Genomic DNA, 19,429 nt, shown 5'->3' with positions numbered 1-19,429 from the left:
CAGAGGTTAAGAGCACTGTCTGCTCTTCCAGAGGCCCTGAGTTCAATTCCCAGTAACCACATGGTGGCTCACAGCCATCTATAATCAGGTCTGGTGCCCCCTTCTGGCCTTCTGGCCTACAGGCATACATGCAGGCAGAAAGCTGTATGATGATGTATAATGTATACATAATAAATAAATAAATAAATAAATAAATAAATAAATAAATAAATAAATAAAAAAATGTAGTCGCCAGTAGCCGGAGCGGGTTCCTGCGAGGACTGGGGCAGGACAGGAGAGACCAAGCCCAGGATCCCGGATCTTCGTGCCCATTGTGAGCGCCTGGCTGCCAGTCCAGGGGTCCCCTACTGGGGCCCCGAACCGAGTCTGCTGTCCATCCGGTGCCAGCCTGGGCGGTGGAAATCACTCTCGCCCCGTATCCTGCTCCGGTAGTCTGTAGTCTCCAGACCATAAGTCCATGTCCACGAGGCTGCTGACCATGAGCGCCCGCGCCGGCCTGGGACCAGTGCACCAGCCGCGGGCCATGCAGGAGGAGCCCGCGTTCACGCGAACCTGGTCCTCAACTAAGCGCTCTGCCCTGTAGATGATCTGAAACACGTGCACCGACACTGCCTTCCGAGGAGCTGGTCCAGACAAGATGTGAAATAGAGAAGTATCTGACACCTCAGCTTCCTCCAGTTCCGATAATTTCAGAGCATAAAAAATACAGACGAGACAGTGCCTCAGTGGTTGAGCAGTTCTTCACTGTCACTGAAGGCTTCCCTTACAGCATCAACATGAACGTCTTTCTCCCTGATATCACGCACCTGAGACCTGGCCTCTACAAATCCCAGAGACCATGCGCAACACAGATCAAGACAGAACCTGTTACCATTTTCAGCCACCAGAGCGAATCGACCGTCCCTCCTCCGGCCCCCACGCAGGGCCTCCCTGAGTTCCCCAGTATGTTCAGCTCCCACAAGACCACAGCGCCAGAGGTGAACAATATCTTCATCAAACAAGAACGTCCTATACCAGGTCTCTCTCCATCTCTCGGTCCCTTCCCAGCAGGGCCACCTGTAGCAGCTGTGGAATACACCTGATCTAGACGTGCCCAGTTCGACAAACCAGACAGCAGTCATGAACACCCTTAATGTCTCTATGGCCGGCCTTAACTCACACCCCTCTGCTGTGCCGCAGACGTCACTGAAACAGTTCCAGGGCATGCCTCCTTGCAGGTACACCATGCCGAGTCAGTTTCTTCCACAGCAGGCCTCCTACTTTCCCCCATCACCACCGAGCTCAGAGCCTGGAAGTCCTGAGAGACAAGCTGAGATGCTCCAGAATTTAACCCACCTCCGTCCTACGCTGCTACAATTGCTTCGAAACTGGCAACTCACAATCCAAATTTACCTGCCACTCTGCCAGTTAATTCGCCAAATATCCAACCTGTCAGATACAATAGGAGGAGGGTTCTGGAGAAGTGACACATCCATTTCTGTGATTATAATGGTTGCACAAAAATTTTTAGGTGAGTTGCCTATATTTGCTATTTAGAATTTTGTAAATATGCAAATCAGATTTATAGGTTTTTTTACACTCTTTTAAGGATTGTTTGGGGAGGGAAGAAATCATACTTTTGATGTGAGGGTTTGTGGTAAGATACCTCAATTACCAAATCCATTTCTTTGAGGAGGGGATAATCGTTCAAATAAGAGTAAAATGCACATTTCATTCACTGATTGAAATAAGATTTTATTATAAATGTAAGATTTTTCTCATGTGAATTTAAGCTTAAAGATAGTTAAAATACACAGACATTAACAGTCTTACCATAAGTGAAACAGTATCATTTTTTAAGTGGAGAAGGACAGTTGTGTTTCTTGTTGATCTTACAACGCTGTTTTCTCGAGGGGAAGCGTTGAACTTCCGGTACAGTTTTTCTGTCAGACTGGGATGTTTGCTCCTGCCGTGCTGTGGGTTAAGTGACAATTTATGGATTTTTGCATGTAATATCCAGTGAGACAGTAATTTTATTGAAATTACAGTACCATGTAGGTAATCTGTTATTAATACTGACTCGGTGTCTGTCTTTGATATCAGTGATGTGTTGAAATCTTACCAATATGCAATATGGCTAGGAATGTGACATTGATGCTGGTAACCAAAGGGCAAAAATCACAAGCAAATGCCAAAAGCAGTCTAAATGAAAAATTTAATGTTGTTTTTAAAATATTGTTTCATCATTAATTATTTTGTGGTAATATAGTAAGTTTTGTTGGAAACAATTATCATAACTTGATAAAATATAGTTTTGTTTGTTAGAAAAGTTGCTACGACCTGTAAATAGGCAAGATACAGTGTAAATAGTTTTGTAAGGCTTCTAGATGTTTATCCGTGGACACACCTACATCAAAAGCATAAATCAGGTGCTGTTCTGCTACTTCACCCCTTACTTTTGTATTGTGGTAATTTCCTATGCACATATCAGCAAGCAGCTGTAAAGCTGTAGAATTCTTTAAGAGAATGAGATGTTTATATATTAATGACAATTTTTTAAAAATAAAAGTGCATAAAGGAAAAAAATAGGAGCTACAATGATTCTAATGATTATTTTACTTCTCTTCAGATTATTAAAAAGTTCAATAATCACATGAAGATCTTGAGGCCAATGACATCCCAAATTAAGTCATCCATACATAAAATTTTTGCTGAATATCATAATAGAATCTTAATTCATAATAAACTGAATAGATGAATTAATACATGAATACAAATGACAGTTAATACAAGCAAATCAATTAGTAAAATTAAATCTACCTGTTAAAAACAAATATGACATAGGAATACAAGTAGTAACTTTTCTTTCTTAAATGTGGTAAAATTATACTGAGAGGCAGATTGAGCAGTCTCAGAAAAGCTTCCACTAGCAAACACAACTTCTTTTTATGCAGCAGCTGTCTTCCACAGATCAGTTTGAAGCACAGTGGAATCTTCCACAGAGGCCAGTAGATTATCAGCAATGCCACCATCTCCCCTTTCCATCGGCAAGGACCCATTAAGAGGTTCATTCTCTTCTCTGCTCATCCTGGAAACATTAGACAAATCACAAGTACTAATATTGCATTCTGAACTTGTATTACGAAATTGACCATAAGTAACCCAATGTATCCATTTGATTGAATAATTTTTCCAAACATGCCAAGGCAATTCTTCCAAATGAATGGGCAATGTTTTATGTCTATATAAGTTAACTGAGCACAAACAGAACATAGTGGCTCACTAACGAATACGATGTTACTCCAATTTTGGTTTATATGCCAAGCTGTTAATCACTGCCAATGAGTCCTGAGCCTGAACCTTTTTTCCTGGTAATAGCCAATTTTCATAGACGCTTTGGAGACATGGTCTCTGTCCTAAACATAAAGGCATCTTTGAGCCAGCATCAGTAAAATTATACAAAGCTCCATCATGCTTATTCAAATAAGTCAAATTATTTCAAAGAAATGGTACAATGTTTGCAGTGGTGTATAACACCAAATCTGTTTCCCCCCAAGTAGCAGGCTCAAATAAAGGTGGATTAGGAATATAAGCCCAATAACTCACACTGGCCTCAGCAGAAGATACTGTGAGTAAAGCACACATTGCTAAAAATAAATGCTCAGCAGTAAAGGACTTTCCTGTGCGAGACAATTTTGTTCCTTGTGAAGTCCCTGCCTCAAGGAATAAAGTGGGGTAGCCATCAAGGAGAATTCCCGCCATCAGCGTCAGGCCTGCCTATTCAGGAGTCACAAGTGAAGACAGATTTTGGGAATTGGAATTTTATCATGGAGGGCAGTTGTAGGAAAGGGGCAGGCACTAAAAGAGGAAGGGGGTGAGCATCAGGTGAAGTAAGGCTGTGGGTGAATTAAGGCTTGGGCAATCCCGGGAAGCCTTCTGAAGAGTCTAAAGAAGAAGTCTGTTAATCCCAGCACAGCAGGGACAAGCAAGAGCTGGGAGACACATTACACAGGGCTCTCAGGTGAAGTAGTTTTGCTGAAATGGACCCTATGTCCTAGATAGGAAATAAAGAATTGCCAGATGGTTGAGGTCACTTAGCTGACCCCATATTGAGGCTGCATCTGGAGCAACCATAGGACAGAGGACAGCTGACTCTTTACGAAGGAACACAGAATGGAGTCTTCGCAAGCTGCCCTCGGTGTTCTGGCATTGTAGCTTTGATATGTCTTGTTTTAAAACGTAACACTTTCCATAATAGCGATAAATGCCCTTGTAGGGGGTTAGTCATTCAAAAATAAAGCAACATCATACACAATGCACATAATATTATGGCAAAACCAGCCCCTCCCAAGCTATGAAAACACTTTGAGCCAAGGCTTGGGATCTAATCCTGTCAATTGATCAGCCAATAATTTAGCTATTTCCGCAGGGGTAGTATCCTCTAGCTGTTTACCAAAAGATGTTTAAACATCATTTTTCAAGGCACTAATACTTTGGTAGCACTATCATTACCTTCTAAAGACTTGAATTAACTTCCAATCCTGTTCTGCATATATATATATATATAAGTATATATATACATATATATATGTGTGTGTAAATATATATATATATACACATATATATATATACATATTCAGTAACACAAAAAGGAGTAGAATTTCAATCACATTCTAAATCCACCTATTGTTCAATAGACAACATCTTTAGGCCCAACCATTCTGCTGTTTGTTTTAAAGCATCTACTTGATGCTGAAGTCTACTATCAATTTTAGTTTGCTCTATCCATAAATCATGTGAATCTTTCTGCCATTCTTCAACAAAATGCTTTGTCTGAATAGATGTTTTTAATGCTAAAAATTGAACAGTGGACAGCACATAATTCCAATCGTCCATATATATTATATTTTAATATCACGTTCCAATGTCTCAATGTCAGTTGAGGAGAGATGTGAACAAACTAGAAAGGCCTTGGAAGCCTGTCCATCACTGAAATGAAGGCTATTATGATTCCTCCAGTGCAGGAATCTGCTTGGGTTCCACTACAACCTCAATATCTGCAAAGACCCAGAGAAACAATATCTCAAGAAGGACATGCACACTGAAGTGATATTATATTTGGTAAGAATACGCTGCATGGAATTCTTTCCAAGGGGAGGCTTTGAACTCTGAAGGAGATACTTATGGAGAAAATAAACTATGTCACTCCTTTGTTTATGGGTATTGTAAAACTATTTGTGGGGAGACTTAAAGGCACTGGGCTCAGATAATACTAGAGAGCTCAGACTGGAGGAATGAGTACACAATGGCCGGAATCTCTAAGGATCACATACACTTCACGGACGGAATTTCTTTTAAAATGTACCAGAATAATGTTCTGAGCTGCTCCTAGCTGGCAGATGCTGAGAACTATGCAGAAAGACAGACACCCAAAAAGACAGTTTACAAGTACAGGTAATCCACTTGGGTCCTCCCATCGTGCTTTTAAATCATCTCAGTGACACTGAAATTATGCTGCATCTTCTCAGTCAAGGCCTTTTGCTCAGTGACCAGTTCTTTCTGCTTCAGCGGGTCCTGGAGACTTTTCTCCATTTTATCCTCATCCTGGTCATTAGAAGATTATATTGTCTGTGGAGGCATGCATGTATACAGACACAGAGACAGACAGACACCCACCCAGAGATACACACTTTTGAACCCACTAAATATATTTGTTCACACATACAAGCAGAGTACTTTGCAGAATGTGGTTAGTTTCCCAGTTAATGGTAATATAAGAGATCACCCAGGCTACTATTGTGGCATAAGAAAAAAAAAACCTGGAATGAGGTAAGTACACAGTGAGCATAGCTTAGAGACAGCTCAGCCACTAAAGTGCATTGCTCTGAAAATCAGAAGTTAGAAGTGTGGCATCTTGACCTGTTAGCCAAGGCTGCTTAGCAAGTGCACCAGGTTGTGCACAGTAGGCTTAATATCAGGCAATACTCTACTGGGTGGTGGCAGCCTTTTCCATGCTCTGCCTCACTGTTTCATACTGGATGCAAAGTGAGTAGCATTTTTCAATATGAGGTCCCTTTCCCATACCCTACCTGACAGGGGAACCAAACTACCAGCACAAACAGCTAGGAAATCTCCATAACCACAATCCAAGGTAAAACTTGTAATGGGATCCTGTCAGATATAATTCCAGTAAGATAAGGCTGACTAATTCAACGCCAAATGCTTGGATGTATAATCAAACTCAGCAACAGTCCATGGAAGGGCTGGACAGCATTGTACCTTCTCACTTTCTGACTGATGGACATCTGGATCATTCTACGTCAGGGCTGCTCCGAGGTGTACCACTACAACACTAATGTGCCAGAGTTTCCCTGCTGACACCTACTTCTTGTTCTGGAATCGCTGTGTCAAAAGGTTGAACTTTCAGAAGAGTTGTACATGGCTTCTCACAGGGTTACCCATTTGACACCTCTAGCAATGTCTGAGGGTCATCACTTTTCTAAACCTTCCTTAAAGATGATTTTCACTCAGATCAAATGATTTTGAATCACAGTGGTTAAGAGTGCCACACACTCAACACAGGATGACTGCTTTGGACTATTTTGAGCCTAAGGTTCTGTCTGAGGCAAAGATGTGATTACACCTCAGCATAACTCCTGGACATCTTCTGCTCGCAGATTCAACTCTAAGCAAATTACTTTCAAATAACAAATTCCAGGCCAAACTCAAAGCCAAGGTATATTCAGTCAAGTTTAGGCCAATCTGGAAAGAAAGTGGTGGCAGGCAATGATTAAAATAACCAGGATGTTAAGAAGATACAACAAGCCACATGACTTTCCAGTATTACTATACACCAAGAGCAAAGAAGGCAGAAGAGGCCTGAGTCAGCAGTTTCGACACTCAGGTACATGGCTTTCACACCACAGCCTCTCCTCACATCCCTGTAACCCATTACTGTGTTTTTCTCCAAGTTATGTCAGTGATGATGAATAGTTTTCCCACTGTATATAGTTTCAAGAGCAATCAAGACCCCATTAAGAACATTGAAAAATCTGATTTGAAAATTTTTTCCTCTTATTCTAGTGAATATATATGTTTTTACATGTTTATATGTATGTGCATATAGGTGTATACACCTCTATATATACATATATATGTATGTATATATGTCTGTGTGTGTTCAAAAACTATTAGTTCATGACTTCACATACACACACATGCAACAAACACACATACAAGTGCACAAACACACACACACATATACAAACACTTCTATATATAGGGACCCATACCACAAACACTTAAAACAAGCTACTCCCAATGTACAAATATGCACCATAGCCATAAATGTGGTCACATATATCTGTGATCACAGACACAAACACAGACATTTACACAATCACCCCCACACACTCACGCACAGAGAGATAGATAGATAGATAGATAGAGAGAGAGAGAGAGAGAGACAGAGAGAGACAGAGAGAGACAGAGAGAGAACAGATATCATAAGTGAGAGGCAGAAAAGAATGAAGAGGCCATCATGCTGGAGGAACAGTTGGTGAATACAGATTAGGCAAAGGAAATGTGTCAAGTGAGAGCTTAGACAATGCTATCCAAACCCTAAAAAATAAAACAGTATAGAGAGTGCACTTCTTGGGCATGCTACGTTGAGAGAGCTGGAGAATTTTTTCCCACAAATGCTCAACTTATCTCACACAAAACCTCACCTTGAGAGAAGCCTTTCCTACATCCTTGTTCATCCAGTCAGCTCCAGGATAGGAGCCACAGAAAAGAACTCTAGAACATTGACATAGAGCAGGGCTGACAAGGTGCCTCTCAAGCTCTGTCACTATGAACCACGATTTGGGCAAGCAGAAGGGACCATCTTGCAATGTACGGGGGAAAAGGACAGAAAGGACACAAACCCCATCAAAACTGACAATAAAAAGAACCTAACAATGATAACCATTTTTTGGCAATTTAACTGAGCTCTAATCAGTTCTGTACACTACAAAGAAGGCTACCACAAGACACCCTCCATAATGGCACGTAAGTGTGCTATGTGTGATCAACCGATCCCCCGAAGGGAAATGCAGGTTCTAGTTGGGCAGGAGGATTTGGTTGTCATTTCTTCTGTTTCTTGCATGAGGCTAACACCACAGAGAGTCTTGTAAACAGTCAAAGAGATGAACAACTGGATGAGACCTAGTAGAGTGTCTGGATAAGTTGGAGATTGGTTAAATTGGTTTGACTTGGTTTATGGTTAGATATCAGGACAACATCCCCTTGAAGCTTCATTCATCCTACCTGATGCTGCTTGTTACGTGGTTTTTCATACTGGCTTCCACACGGAACCTCGCAGTTTCCTTAATGGACTCTTCCAGTGCAATTTGTTCCCATAGAAGCTCCCTGTTCTCATTCTGTGCTCTCTTGACATTGTGCTTCAGCCGAATAGACTCACTTCGTAGGAGGGAGTACCTGAGGCTGAGCCACAAACATAAAACGGTGAATCCCAGACAAGACTCTAGCTTCTTCCCACTTCTCCAAGTACATTACACTGTCTAGAGCTCTAATCCAAAGCTTAGATTAGCCTTAGATTGTAGTCCAAGTCCTTGGTAGCCATGGAGCATAATCTAGAGACAGGTCAAATCGAGAAAAGAGCAACATTCCAGAATAGTCGGGGTACTTCTCATAACCTGACACCAAGGACTCAAGTTTGTCCCAGAAGAGGACATAATTCCTCTGTGTGCCTATATGTTCATTTTTTTCAAAAGTCACTTGTAGGCAAACACCTGCTGACAGAGGAGAATAGAGCCAACAGGTATGCCATCTTTCTATGTGATTATATATATATATATATGTATATATATATGTATGTATGTATATGTATGTATATCCTCTCAGAGCTCCAGAGGATCAAGATTGATTGATAGCTCCATCATGGTGAACACCTTTGCTATCTACAAGATCCTTAGTTGGGAAAGACAATGATTGGAGAGACTGACAGCCTCTTTACATTTGATCAAACTATCTACAAGAGGTAAAAATCCTACAGGCTTCCTTAGAGGCTGGTTTCCTTGTACACGTCAAACAGTATAGAACCTGATCCTCACTTTAGTTCAAAGACCAGCATAGGCTGACACATTCTGTGCCTAGTGCTGTGATCACAACACTGTGATTCACTCACCAGTACAATTGGTTTTGTTTCCTGAGTTGATTGGACTTCCACAAGCCTTCATTGATCTGCTGGCGCATTTTCTGTAGGTCAGTCATCACTTGCTGGTGTTGCATCATGAGCATCTCAGACTCAAAGTTGATCCTGTGGTAGGGCATGATCCAAGGGTCAAATAACTTTCTGAACTAAGGATTCAAGGATTACATGAATTTAGGCTGAATCCTGAATTACCCCAGTTTAGGATATGCCACAGCCTTGCTCCTTGGTACTGGGTCCATTTGGTACTTATTAAGCTTATTATGGAAACCGGGACAGTACAGATAGCAGAGAAAGGGAGGGAACTGATCTGTTTGAGCTCCCCGAGCAGGCTTGAAGGAATAGACTAGCTTGCCAAGAACATTCCAGGACCCTGTGCCACAGTCCATGCCTCACCTTAAACCCATGAAGACTATTCTCCTTTTCTTAGGTGAGTATTCTCAATCCTAGAATTTATTGCTACAAGACATCAAAAGGAACACAATCAGTATTTACAGAGAAAAGAATTTGTGAAACACACCAGGAGATTCCAATGTGCCTTCAAGGTGAGCAGAGGTCAAATATTGTACTGCTCAAAGTGAGGCTCTCAGCCTCATCTCTTTCATGCCATGGAAACTGAGTCAGGCTAATTCTTAGGCCAAACCAAGGCCATAGAATTCTCAGATCTTAAGGGATACACGCAAATGCATTCACACACGCACACACACACACACACAAAGAGACCACACACACACACACAAAGAGACCACACACACACACACACACACACACACACACAAAGAGACCACACACACACACACAGAGTCAAGTACAATTAGAATGCCGAATAAATACAATGATGTGGCATCATCTCAAAGTACAATGAACAAAATCAGAGAAAACCAATGATAACCTGTTGCCAATGCAGTCACACACTGAGAGGCAGCAAGTGGCATTAGGCCCCTTCAGCCGTTCACAGGACCTATTGAACCCAAAGCACCTCCACGTCAATTACAACAATAATTAGTCATAACCACAGCACCTAAAGATTCCCACAAGCCAACACCTACCTGTCCAGGCATCTTAAGACACACAATGAGAGCTCACACACTTCTACTTTTATTCCCAGACTGTGATTCAGGTCACAGGCTACGATTTACTTTTAGAGGAATCAAAATAGCCTGTGCCCCCATCTCACTCCTATCTGAATTTCGCATTCTGTGCTTAAGATGCAATCAGAAGAAATGATTTTGACCATGAGGACACCCTGGAGTTGTAGCCTACTGTGATGTGATGAAATATGGGCTTAAAAGGCATCTCAAGATAGTCAACAAAGAACTTGCATTGTGACTACCTGTCATTTAAATTCTTTCTAGGGTAATATGCCAGGATTCTCCGGAGTTCATCTCTCTCATTTTGCATCTTGTGGAGAGCAGTTTTGAGGTTCTCCAAATGCTTCATTCTCTCCTCCTCAACAGGGCCTGTGGAGGGTTGGGATGATGCCTTCTGAGCAAACTCTGTAGGTAGATAAACACAAGTATAAAGAATATATGTCGACATAGTGTCAGGAAAAAGTATGCTTAGTCTAAAACAGAAGTCTGAGGATGAACAGTTCTAGAGACAGAGTGAATCAGTAACAAAGCAAGAAAGCTATCTTTAAGCTGAATTCAGCTATGTCCCTGTTCCCCACCATCATAGCCATATGATGACATATGACAACATAGATTTAGACCACACTTCCTAAGGCCATTCTCCTGGCAGTGAAATGAAAAAAGCTGGCCTAAACAAGAAGAATTGGAGGCCATTTTCAGCTAATGTGAGGTAGGTAAATCCTTGAGTCGAAACTGCTTAACATCTTGAATCCCTATTCATGTGTGTTCAAGTACGAAGTAACTGAGACCTTGATATATGACCAGGAGAATATCCCTCTTGGCATCAATTACCCATGTAACCTACAGAACATTGCTGAGAATAAAGTGCTTCAATAGCCTATCCTGAGAGAGAGGCACTTTGTTATTCGTACAGAAGCTCATCCTGGTATCCTTTGACACTACCCATGACATTAAAGGGCTCCAAGGAAAGCCCCTTGACGTATATCAATTCTTGGCTCTCTGTCAAACTACTGATCAGAAAGTGCTGAGTTTGGGACAGCCAATTAACAAAACTGGGGCTCAAAAATCATAAGTCCTACACCTGGAAGGACCAGCTCAAGCCAACCTTCTCTAGGAAGCTTCTCTAGCCCTGCCCAGTATTCACTGGGTCTTCCCCAGGACCATTTCCTTTTTCTTGTTCTCCAACCTGATTGAAGTCTGGCCTCATTCTGCCTTGGTCTGGTCTCTGCATGTCTATGATTCTCCCTCCGAAATAGACTGAGGAACCTGGAGAACATGCCCCCTTCAGAACCCCTTAGGCTCTGGAGGGATATCATTCAGGCAGTTGGTGTCACCACAACACTGGTGACATCACAGAATATTCTAGGCTTCTCCTGGATACAAGAGAATTTCCAGGAAAGACACTACCGTTGATGTCACAGGGAAATGCCATAGCTTACTTGCTAACTAGCTCTACCCAGACTGACCAGTTTCTGCAGTGCCTTTTCCAGAGACTCACTTCTGAGCCAGGGAACACCCATTCGCACACTCTTTTTCCAGAGCTTCACGGTTCTCACTACTCCATTACAACTCAGTTGCTGAGGATAGGGAGAGTGGGTTAAGGGCTAGATATGGGTAGAAAATATTTGTTTACCCCAAATATCTAAAGGTCTTATGTGAGGGAGATTCTTCTCCCTGGAATGTAAAAACCTGGGTCCATTCATATGACATATAGTCCAATTCTCACAGTTTTTGCTGTTTCCCAAGGTTAATATCCTTTTCCTACACCTTTAAATGTATTCAAGTTGAGTTTATTGTTTCACTGAGTGTGCCTTGAAGGGGGGCAGGGTTTCACTATATTCACCCATGTGTTTTCATGAAATCTCTGTCTTACAATCCTATTTTGTGCAATGAAAACTCCATTGTCCTGGCAACCTAGGTCCTCAGGTACAGGGCAAACATCAAATTGTAAACTTTCTGTCCATTCTTAAAGTCCTCAAAAGTGAGAGAACTGAGCCTCAGGCAAGAGCCATGGAGGGGCAGAGTGTGCAGGAGCTGCTGGCCAAGGCTGAGCAGGGGAAGCAGAGAAACTGCAGTGCATCCTGCTGCACCAGGAGGTGGAACTGGAGTTCGACCTGGGCAACCTACTGGCTTCAGACAGGAATCCCCTGATGGTGATGCGCCAGTCCTGGCCCTCGGGAGAGGACGAGCTGCGGGCCCTGGCGTGGGAAAACACGCGGCTTCTCATGAACCAGCTGTGGCAGCTGCTGACTGAGCAAGTGGAGGAGGCGGTGGTAGCATGCTTGCAGGTGCCTGCCACAGGCCTGGCCCGGGAGAAGCTTCTGCACCAGCTACTGCCGCTCCAATGCTTTCAGCAGTTCGAGTGCATTAAGGGCATCCATCCCAAGAAGAGGGCCAACGTGTGTGACAAGGTGATTGGCAATGCTGTTGTGGCTACAAGCTCACCCAGGATGACACCAAGGAGTAGCTGATTGAAGTGCCAGGGAGTGCTGACCCCATGGAAGACCAGTTCTGCAAGATGATTCAGGCCAAGAAAGCGCATGGCCATGAAGGAGCTGAACCATCTGGCAGATATTAACTAGAACAGTAAACATGGAGAACAAATAAAGTGTAATAAAAGCTGGAAGGGGAAAAGGACAACTAACATACAAAGACAGTCCTCCTATTAGAATTACACATTACTTTTCCCTCGAGACTCCAAAAGCAATAAAAGCCTGGATAGATGCACTGTAGACTGAGAGACCAGACTAATAACATTGGATTGTAGTTGATCCAAGTGCCTCTCTTCTTTTACCACATACAATATTATTAGATACGTCCTAAAATTGCCTTCAGACCATCTTTGAGGAAGCCTGAGTAGCTTAAGACCTCTGATAAAGTATTTTGTACAAAAGGGCCTGCTTGCTTTTTCCTTATATCTACTATAGCAGGATGTAGGCAACGTTTTTTTGCAACCTACTTTTAATAAGAATTCAACCCCTCCTCTAGCCCACCACCCAGCATAGTTAATGGAAGGGAAAAGTTATTAGGATATGGGGGGAGAGGACCTGTTCAGCAATAGTTCTTTGGGAAGGAGCTTGTTGTTCTTTGGCAGCAGTTCAGTACAACAGCCAGCACCAAATATGACTCAAGAGGGGATTTCACAGGAGAGAAAAAGCAGGGGCATAGTGGAAACATTATGGCAGTGGCTGTGCAGACTCAGGCTGCAACAAAGCACCTCGTGCTCTGAAGCACAGCCGCTTAGCCAGTTAGCTGGAGACCGGGCTCTCCCACTGCCTGCCTTGCCTGGAATCTGTACAGGATACAAGAGGACAAACAACTGAGCCCAAGCTGAGCAGTCAGATCAAAAGTCCTCTGAAGAACCTGCAGGCACCAACTTAGTCAACTTCATTAGAGCAAAGAGTCTGAAGTGTTTTCCTCCTTCAAGCATGGCACCCCAGCCCATTTTCTTTCACTCCATGCCTTAATTTTGATGGCTTCTACTTCCCTTCATAAGTTTGTCATTTAGTTTCTTTTCTCTCTCTTTTTTTGTTTCTTTGTCTCTTTCTTTCAACTAATATAAAGGACCAGCATTGTGATATTTCTAACCTAATATTTGTTGTGGTTTATTCCATGCATACTTGCACATTAAAATTCTTTTTTTCTTAAATTTGCCACACTTTAATAGGACACATTAACTTAGCTCAACCTCTCACTTTGAGGTAAGTGAATGTTGGGGTGACCTCATTCCCAACTCCTGATCCTTGTGCCTCTAAAGTCAAATGCTTATGAATTTTGAAAGTTTTTTTGGCCAGTATGTGTGTGTGTGTGTGTGTGTGTGTGTGTGTGTGTGTGTATGTGTGTGTGTGTGTGTGTGTGTGTGTGTGCTATGTGCCACAATTTTCATGTTTCTACTAGGAGTCCCAGGTATTGAACTCAGATAATCACACTAATGCAGCAAGTTCTTTACCTGCTGAGTACCTTGCTGCTATTGCACAAGTCTCTCTCTCTCTCTCTCTCTCTCTCTCTCTCTCTCTCTCTCTCTCTCTCTCTCTCTCTGTCTAATTTTCATGTATCTGTATACCATATATTGTGCCTATCTCTCCCTCTCAATACAGTTTTCCTTCCTTTCCTCACCTGTTCTACAATTTCTTTTTATCTCTCTGGACAGATTCTCTTTGTTCACATCAGTTTTAAATGTAAGAAAACACACACACACACACACACACACACACACACACACACACACACACCGATTGAAACAAAATTAGAATGAAAAAATAAAAATATGCAGTCTTTTTGATCAATACTCATTAGCATTAGCTTTTCTTTGATTTTTTTATACAATTCATATATAATAATTAATGGGAAATCAGCTCAAAATTTTTGCTTAATGATGATATCCTTGGAGTTTTCATGAATGTTTTATAAATATTATATTATCTGCAGATAAAAATGTCAACTTTTAGTTCCTCCTAGTGACAGGCCTTAAAATATCACATTCCTGCATTCTGACCACAGCAGTATGCTGTCTATAAGGGTGATCACCACTTAGTGCTCAATAAAAGGGAAACAGAAGAGTGGTGCTGTTCCTACCCCTTCTGGCCAAAGGTCCTTATGAGCTTGTCCTGAAGAAATGAGGATATGGATTACTAGGAATGGGGTGCCACCTGGTGGAAGTAACAACGTAGTGCACCTGCGCGATGTCTTCTCCCACAGTTGCCTTGGCTGGCTCTAAGTCGAAGTGTTGGAGAAGACCTGAGTCATCCCCACTACACGCACTGCTCTCTCAAAAGAAACCCAACCTCAGTTTTAAACGGACACTTAATTCCAGTGAGATTCCTGCTCATCCCTCACTCTGGCATAAGTCCAAAGGACTTTCAGAAAAATGAAAATGCTAGGCAACCCAGGGCACTTAACGCCATTAGAAAATTCAGACCAGGGGTTGGGTATTTAGCTCAGTGGTAGAGTGCTTGCCTAGCAAGCACAAGGCCCTGGGTTCGGTCCCCAGCTCCGAAAAAAAAAAAGAAAAGAAAAGAAAATTCAGACCAGAGTCTTCTGTCTAGTCCAATGGAACAAACTCGAAATACCCAACTACAAGTTGTTAATCTATACACCATGTCGTGAATCATCTAAGGTAATAGCACATTTTGTAATGCCCTAGTAGGCACTTAATTGCTTGTTTGTGGTTTTAGGACACAAAGAAGAAGTGGTGGTGGTCCACTGTTAGTTCAAGAGTTCAAGCAGGAGGGCAGAAGCAGGGAGTAGAACATCCTTGTTTACATAGATCGTTCCATGCTAAATACAAGCAAAAGGAGATCTTCGATTACAAAATCCAAAACTCAAAATGAACATGTCATTGCAGATGTGTGTCCCTTTTGAGGGACAAGATAAGGGACAGGGTAAGATCAAACTTTATATTGCCAAGAGAACATTCATAAGAAAATTAACTGGAGACACTGGGCAGATTAGAATAGAAGCAATGGTGCTGGAGAGATGGTTCCACAGTTAATATTGGCCACTGTTCCAGAGGTCCGGAGTTCAATTCCCAGCAGCCACATGGTGCCTCACAATAATCGATAGTGAGATCTGCCGCCCTCTTCTGGCCGGCAAGCATGCATGCAGGCAGAATGCTGTATGCAGAATAAATCTTAAAAAAACTAAAATAAAAATAAATAGGTTTGGAAAGCTCTGTGTGTTTTATTTAAAAAGCGCAACCACATCTATGGCGATTCTGCATAGATTTCCTGGGGCCTGCGGCGTCTGACATTGCTTTCTTCTTTCTTCCGTCTTTTTGCTAAACCATCAAATGTAAAAGACAGGACAATATCTACTGAATGTGTACCCGTGTTCACTAGCTGAGGAGAGACATCTTAGGCTTCACTTAACTCCAGAAGGCCTTAAGTAGACATTACGAGCAGTGCCTCTGTGACAATAGAGTTTCTAGGGTCAACTATTGCTGTCCCCTTCTAAGGTCAAATCTGTGTTATCTTGTGATGGGGAAGGTTAAGGGTAGAAACTGTCTCATGGGAAGATGAAGAAAGATAAAAAAATATTGTCCCCAAGGGATTAGCAGGGAAATTTGGTTGGTGTTGTAATTTTGTTATTTCATCTACTCTTCTATCCAGGCCTGTGCACACAGGATGGTGTGACACACAACTGACAAAAGAACCGAGCCACTGGAAGAACTGATCATTTTCACATTTCATGGCCCTGCTAGCCATTTTGCTGACTGATTGGGGCTTCATTTCAATGCTCACACTTTTCTCGCCGATTAGATATTTTACTTTAGCTTTTGCTCGCTCATCTGCCTCAAAATAGCAAACAGTTATTGGATACCTGGTAGTGGGTGCTGTCTGTACCTGATGAGCGTTATGCCTGTCAGACCAGAAAAACAGCAGTGGATCAAATTTGGGTTCACTGACAGCAAACTGGGCTTTGCCTTCCTGGAAAAATTCGAATGATACCTCCACTTACCTTGGCGTCCCAGTTTTTATTTAGATAATGCATACAGGTCCTGAGTCTTCCTTCTCCATTTGGGTTATTGATGTGATGGACATAGCCTATTTTGTTGCCTGGGTAACAAGCAACCATGGCGTGGCGCTGCCCCACTCTGAACTGCACTGGTTCAACATATTAGATGGCCAAATCCAAATGTCCCCCATGTCACGTCAATGAAGAATAGAAAAACAGACTCAACGCAGACTAAGCCCTCTGGGAAAGGAAAGCATCTTCTGCTCAGGTCTTCAAGCCTCGGCTCAGCAGACCAGTCAGCATGATACACCAAGAGGATAACATCCACAGAGGAGCGGAGTGCCCTTGTGCTCTGGGTATATACATGTGACCAGTTAATGCTGGACAGAGATTCAACAGAATCCCTTGGTCACCTGACCAATAGCAGGGCGTGTCCTATCCGCAGGCAGAACTTCACCTGCTGCTGGTCAGCATCACTTCTGGATATCCTGTCAGCACGGGAAATTCGTTTTAGTTCCTCAGGGTGACCCAGAGCGCTCACCAGAGGGCTAATAGAGTATGACAAGAATTGGGGACCAAAGTTTCTTTTAGCAGTTTATCCTCTAGTGCTCAGCTCCCCGCTGCTGCGGGGGATCAGTCGTCCATGCTGCTCATGAGCAGGGCGATAGATGGTCTCTTTGTCATCAACCCAGGTGATCTGTTCCTGCTAGATGTCCTTGGAAGAGTCACACTCTGACTGACCAGCTGCCTGTATGTGAACTTGCCAAAGCCTCGCAGGGCGTGCACCTCTTCGATGATCTGTTGCCGGGTCTTTCTTCCTAGGAAGTGGTCCGTTATGCAGATGCTGTAGTTGTTCGTGCACAACACAATGCACTCCCAACGCCAGTTTCATCACAGGCAGAGGCTTCGTTTGCCCATTGGGCTACAGCTCTCCACCAGGACTCAGCGCCTCCCAGGGGCCGCCGACCTGGGAACACAGGCTGCCTCACTCACACCCAGAGACGTGCTAGGCGAAGGATCCTAGTAGCTGGGCCGTGGTGGGCCTGGACTGTCCTTTCCTTCACCAGGCCCGGAACCAGGTATTCACCAGGCCGCACCGCTCCCCTCCCTGTGCAGTAGCAGGCTCACACAGCTCTGGGTTGCCCCACCGGGCAGGGTAGTAACGTGGGGCAGTGCACATCCAGCTGCGCTTTGGGGTCCTCTCTGCCCTGCACACCAGCTTGTGCTTCTTCCAGTCCTGCGTCTGCTGCTCCTTGCAGCAGTGCCTACAGCACGGCAGGTTCTCCATTTTCCTGCACAGCTCTTGCAACTGCCAGTGGCACTCGCTGGCACTAGGCATGCTGTGCCTGCCACTGTCACTGGTTTTGGCCTTAACTGCCTTGCCTGGAGCTGTCCAGCACAGCAAGGTGCCTGAGAGAGTGAGCACTGCAGGGAGCTGGGGCTCATTGGGTTGTATCTTAGTCAGCAGGCAGGGCAAGGGCCTGTGGGCAGCGCACACAATCCAGCCGTGTGGGGGGTACACTTTGGCCTGATGGACTCCATTTTTTAAATTCACACGCTTTTTGTAAGGAAGCATCCTCCTTACCTATCCATGCCATTGTGTCTTCCAATGCCACTGGGTGCCAAAACTTCATATTATACACTGAAAATGTTCTTCACTATTCCCGGAATCATGGATGGTCATGGCTCTGCCAGATGTTGTCTCCATTCCCGTAAAGAGAAGCTGCTGAATGGTTTGAAACACTGAAGTAGGGGAGACCTGGACCCCAGCCTTCCGTCAAACACTGCGAACACCAACCACTCACCACATTCTGTTCTTTTTTTTTTTGGTTTTTTTTTTTTTTTTTTTTTGGTTCTTTTTTTCGGAGCTGGGGACCGAACCCAGGGCCTTGCGCTTCCTAGGTAAGCGCTCTACCACTGAGCTAAATCCCCAGCCCCCACATTCTGTTCTTATCACCTGTTTCTTTCTGGAGAGGAAAAAAATCCATTTAGTGATATTAGGATTCACAGAATAGGATTTTACTTATTTCATGGTCGAGGAAAACCAGTAGTTATTACCAGATACCTTGTTCATTATCTCATGTGGATATAGGCAACGCTAATACTTGTCTCAGTGCAGATTAATCTACCTTTATGCAAGAGATGTTCTTGTCACACAGATCTTTCACTTGCTTGATTAGAGTCATACCCAGGCCTTTTATGTTATCTGTGACTACTGTGAAGGGTGTCCTTTCCCTCATTTCTTTCTCAGCCTGTTTTTCCTTTGAGAAGAGGAAGGTGGCTGATTTGTTTTAGTTAATTTTCTCCCTATCCACTTGGCTGAAGTTGTTTATCAGGCTTAGTAGGTTTCTGGCGGAACTTTTGGGGTCACTTAAGTATACTAACATATCATCTGCAAAGAGTGATATTTTGACTTCTTTCTTTCCCACTTGTATCCCTTTGACCTGCTTTTGGTTGTCTGATTGCTCTGGCTAGGACCTTGAGTGCTCTCTTGAATAAGTAGGGGAGAGAGTAGGCAGCTTGGTCTACTCCCTGATTTTAGTGGGATTGCTTCAAGTGTCTCTCTGTTTAGTTTGAGGTTGGCTACTGGTTTGGTGTATATTGCTCTTACTATGTTTAGGTTTGTGCCTTGAATTCCCGATCTTTCTAAGGAGATGATCATGTGATTTTCTTCTTTGAGTTTGTTTACACAGTG

At 43.2% G+C, this 19,429-nt stretch overlaps 1 protein-coding gene and 2 pseudogenes across 2 annotated transcripts; 1 reads left to right on the top strand and 2 right to left on the bottom strand.

Moving 5' to 3' along the window:
- The first annotated feature begins 395 nt into the window (after positions 1-395).
- On the top strand, positions 396-1,514 carry Klf5-ps2 (Kruppel-like factor 5, pseudogene 2; annotated as a pseudogene).
- Positions 1,515-1,713: 199 nt separating this feature from the next.
- Dlg5l2 (discs large MAGUK scaffold protein 5 like 2) lies at positions 1,714-11,635 on the bottom strand. Of its 2 annotated transcripts, XR_015684286.1 has the most exons (6): positions 11,468-11,635; positions 10,524-10,686; positions 9,167-9,298; positions 8,287-8,463; positions 2,800-3,067; positions 1,714-1,953 (listed from the first exon to the last, which is right to left on the bottom strand). XR_015684286.1 is itself a non-coding variant. In XM_087655103.1 (5 exons), exons 1-5 carry the CDS (start codon positions 11,595-11,597, stop codon positions 2,926-2,928), a joined length of 744 nt encoding a protein of 247 aa, XP_087511229.1. In that variant the 5' UTR covers positions 11,598-11,634; the 3' UTR covers positions 1,714-2,925. The 2 variants fall into 2 exon arrangements, 1 of the variants encoding a protein (XP_087511229.1); XM_087655103.1 differs by having other exon boundaries at positions 1,714-3,067; positions 11,468-11,634.
- Positions 11,636-15,983: 4,348 nt separating this feature from the next.
- On the bottom strand, positions 15,984-18,022 carry LOC147995436 (egl nine homolog 1-like; annotated as a pseudogene).
- Positions 18,023-19,429: the final 1,407 nt, after the last annotated feature.

The sequence above is a fragment of the Rattus norvegicus genome, chromosome 3, assembly GCF_021556685.1.
Source record: "Rattus norvegicus strain SHRSP/BbbUtx chromosome 3, alternate assembly SHRSP_T2T, whole genome shotgun sequence".
Classification (NCBI taxonomy): domain Eukaryota; kingdom Metazoa; phylum Chordata; class Mammalia; order Rodentia; family Muridae; genus Rattus; species Rattus norvegicus.
The sequence above is the reverse complement of the archived record's forward strand: the minus strand, read 5'-3'. Positions and strand labels throughout refer to the sequence as shown.